General features: G+C 37.8%; 1 protein-coding gene across 1 annotated transcript in view; it reads left to right on the top strand.

Moving 5' to 3' along the window:
* Positions 1-1,459: 1,459 nt before the first annotated feature.
* Positions 1,460-3,416, top strand: part of GPX8 (glutathione peroxidase 8 (putative)) — an 8,722-nt gene continuing 6,765 nt past the window's right edge. The window contains exons 1-2 of the mRNA XM_042447827.1: positions 1,460-1,687; positions 2,737-2,998. Of these exons, the coding sequence (XP_042303761.1) occupies positions 1,469-1,687; positions 2,737-2,998 (481 nt within the window). The 5' untranslated portion in view covers positions 1,460-1,468. The remainder of the gene's footprint in view (positions 1,688-2,736; positions 2,999-3,416) is intronic.

The raw sequence follows: 3,416 nt of genomic DNA, 5'->3' as shown, positions 1-3,416 counted from the left end.
ATCTGACAAAGGAGTTCTTTAACACAATGTTTTTTTATGTCCCTTCCTCCTTTTCCTCCTTGTCCTCTAACTGTTAGATTTTTAGCAGCATCAGCACTGGGAGAATGATGGGGGCGGGCTGGAGAAAAATAGTCTTTCAATGACAGGCTATAGCAACCCATCCTCAGTAAACAGTGCAAGAAAGTTTTAGCAGGAAAGAATAGGATTCTGCTCTAGCCAATTCTAGTTAAGCCTGGTTGTTTCATTTCACATGAGTATACTGTTTTTGTTGTTAACTGCCATATGGATAGGCATACTGTTAGTTTTGGATAAAAAGTTTGCTGAATCATGCTGAAGTGTTTTTGTGGTGCTGCCTCTAGTACCAAATTTTATTGATTGATTGACTGAATTTATATTTCACCTTTCTCCCAAGATGGGATTCAAGGCAGCTTTTTCTATTAAATATCTGCTTAATTTCCTTTAGAGGGAATTTATAGCCTGGTTGGCTAATTAACAAAGGGAAGAAGGGAAAAGAGTTTTTTCCCCCTCTTCTTTTTTAAAGAATAGAATCATAATGCATTGTAGATATTGTAATAACAGATGGATGTTATATGTTCGCTGTCAAATATTAATTTTAAAAATATTGATTGACTGACTGAATTTATATTCCACCTTTCTCCCAAGCTGGGATTCAAGGCAGCTTCTTCTATTAAAATTTTCTGCTAAATTTCTTTTACCAGGAATTTACAGCCTGGTTGACTGACTAACAAATGGAAGGATGAAAAGAGTGGGTTTTGTTTCTCTTCCTTTTTAAAAACTAAAATCATAATCTATTGTAGATATTGTAATAATGGATGGATGTTATATGTTGGCTGTCAAATATTAATTTAAAAAGTATTGATTCATTGACTGAATTTATATTCTACTGTTATCCCAAGATTTAGATTTTTCTAAATTTCCTTTAGTGGGAATTTATAGCTGGGTTGAATAACTAACAAAGGGAAGGAGGGAAAGAGAGGGTTTTTTTCCTCGTCCTCTTTAAAGAATAGGATCATAATGTATTGCAGATACTGTAATGACAGATGGATGTTATATATTGCAAAATATTAATATTTTGCAATATATAACATCTATCTGTCATATATATATTTAATTAAATTAAAGAACTAATGTCCAGGAACACAGGTACTTTGTTACTGAGCTATGATTACCAGACCTGTTACTGACAGTAAAGGCTTCAGTCCATGATGTTCTAGTTGCACTCCAAAAGTTTTTTTGCAGCAGGTATGCAATAACAAAGCAATTTCTGAATATTGTACTATTGCCTGCTGGTTTGTCTAGGAGGTGACAAGAGATTGCACTGAACAGATCTCAGTTCATGGAACATTTTAGCAAAATCCAACTCAGAAAAAAACCACCCTGCCTGCCCTACTTCTTAGCTCCTCCTCAAATTCCAGGCCAGCTGAGACATCCCCTCCAATTCTCCAAAATGGAGCCGACTCTGCCTCTGCCTCTTGCAACGTGTTCGTTCAAAAGTTCAAAGCTGAAAAGCAGGGTTTTGATTGTTTTCTTCTCTATGGTGTTATTCACAGCCTTGCTGGGCCTCCTGCAGCTCAAATTCTTAAAGGCCAAAGTCAAAGACTTCTATGCCTTTGAAGTGAAGGATTGGAAAGGAAGGACTGTTTCCTTGGAGAAATACAGAGGCAAAGTAAGTGGGGTCTTTTGTTTCAAGAATCTTACAAAGCAACCGCACCCATTATGAGTAACAGTGAATTTTGTATCTTCCACAGAAGAAGCGGTGGCAACTTTCTTACAGATTTTTTTAAAAACATTTTTGGCAGGTCGGGGAATGAGAAGGATTCTGGAGTACAATAATATTTCCTAATGCATGCAGCCAAGCTGCAGTGAAGGGTTTTTTTTCTGCAACTGTAGTCCTCAAGGAACTGGATGTTAAGATAGTGATGGGGAATTTTTGGCATTCCAGATTTTGACGAACTGCTACTCCCACTCATAAGCGGACTGGAGCTCATGGGAAGTGGAGTTCAGTATCATCGAGAGGGCCTTGTGCTAGGTCCACTTTGTACCTGCAAAAAGGAGGATTGTTTCGTTCAGATCTGTTGCTTTTAAGATCTGCAGAGGCATCCAGCAGTTGGCAACCAGGCATCTGAAAAATCCAATCCTTGCATGATTCTTCAAAATATTTCCACATTTAATTACAGAAATAAAACGAGGAACATTGGCATTTTGGAAACGTCAACATGATCCAATGGATCTCTGCTGGACCTCATAAGCATCTGATGAACCAGAATTCTTAAAATCTGTTTACTTAATGGTTCTTATTCTCTTCTAGGCCTTATGATGCTATGAGCTGTTGGAAACTGGCTGAATTATTCTTGGAGTTGACAATATTAAATATTTATGTCCTATTTCTTTCAGTGAGAGTTAGTTTTATTTATTAACACTATCTGACTGAAATAAATTAAACTTCAAATATTTCACTTTGCCTGTGTACTTTGCTTCTATGCAATTCCTATTATTTTTAGCAGCAGAAATATGTTCCTCAGTCTAAAAGGGCTTATATTGTGATGGTTGGTAGCATTTTTTCCTCCCCTGAACTGAAACAAAACTGAGTTCATATGCTTTTCTGAATTTAAATTGCTGCGATGACCAGGAGGGAGAGACATGTTGCATTAATATCAAACTCACCAGCCACTCATCTTTTTCTTTTTATTCTCCCATTTCCCATCTTTCTGGAAGGCATCTCTAGTTGTAAACGTGGCCAGTCATTGCCAGCACACAGACAAGAACTATGTCATGCTGCAGGAACTGCACAGAGAGTTTGGATCAACTCACTTCACAGTGCTGGCCTTCCCCTGCAATCAGTATGGAGAATCGGAACCCGGCACCATCCAGGAGATTGCTTATTTTGCAAAATCAAATTATGGAGTAACTTTTCCCATTTTCAACAAAATTAGGATTCTAGGAACTGAAGCATCACCAGCTTTCAGATTTCTGATAGGTGAGCTTGGGTCTCTCTTATATTGCAAACTCTTTTACAATTTCCTGCAATGATAATTTAGGGAAGAGAACAGAGAACAGCTGAATTCTATGTGCACAGGAGATTACACATCAAATCTCAGAATTTGGGGAGTACACTTAGAATTCAGCTCCCAGAACTTATCAGCTTTTATTTTGTAAGTAAGACCTAGGCTGCATCTGCACTGCAGAAATAATAGTTTGACAACACTTTAACTGAAATGGCTCAGTGCTATGGAATCCTAGGATTTGTAGTTTTGTGAGATATTTTAGCTTTCTCTGACAGAAAGTTCTGGTGCCCCACCAAACCACAAATCCTAGGATTCCATAGCATTGAGGCATGGCAGTGAAAGTCGGGTCAAACAGCTTTATTTCTGCAATGCAGATTCAGCTCTAGGGTA

This window comes from Sceloporus undulatus, chromosome 2, assembly GCF_019175285.1.
Source record: "Sceloporus undulatus isolate JIND9_A2432 ecotype Alabama chromosome 2, SceUnd_v1.1, whole genome shotgun sequence".
In the NCBI taxonomy this organism is placed as follows: Eukaryota; Metazoa; Chordata; class Lepidosauria; order Squamata; family Phrynosomatidae; genus Sceloporus; species Sceloporus undulatus.
Note: the sequence above shows the minus strand (reverse complement) of the source record. Positions and strands in the feature narration are given on the sequence as shown.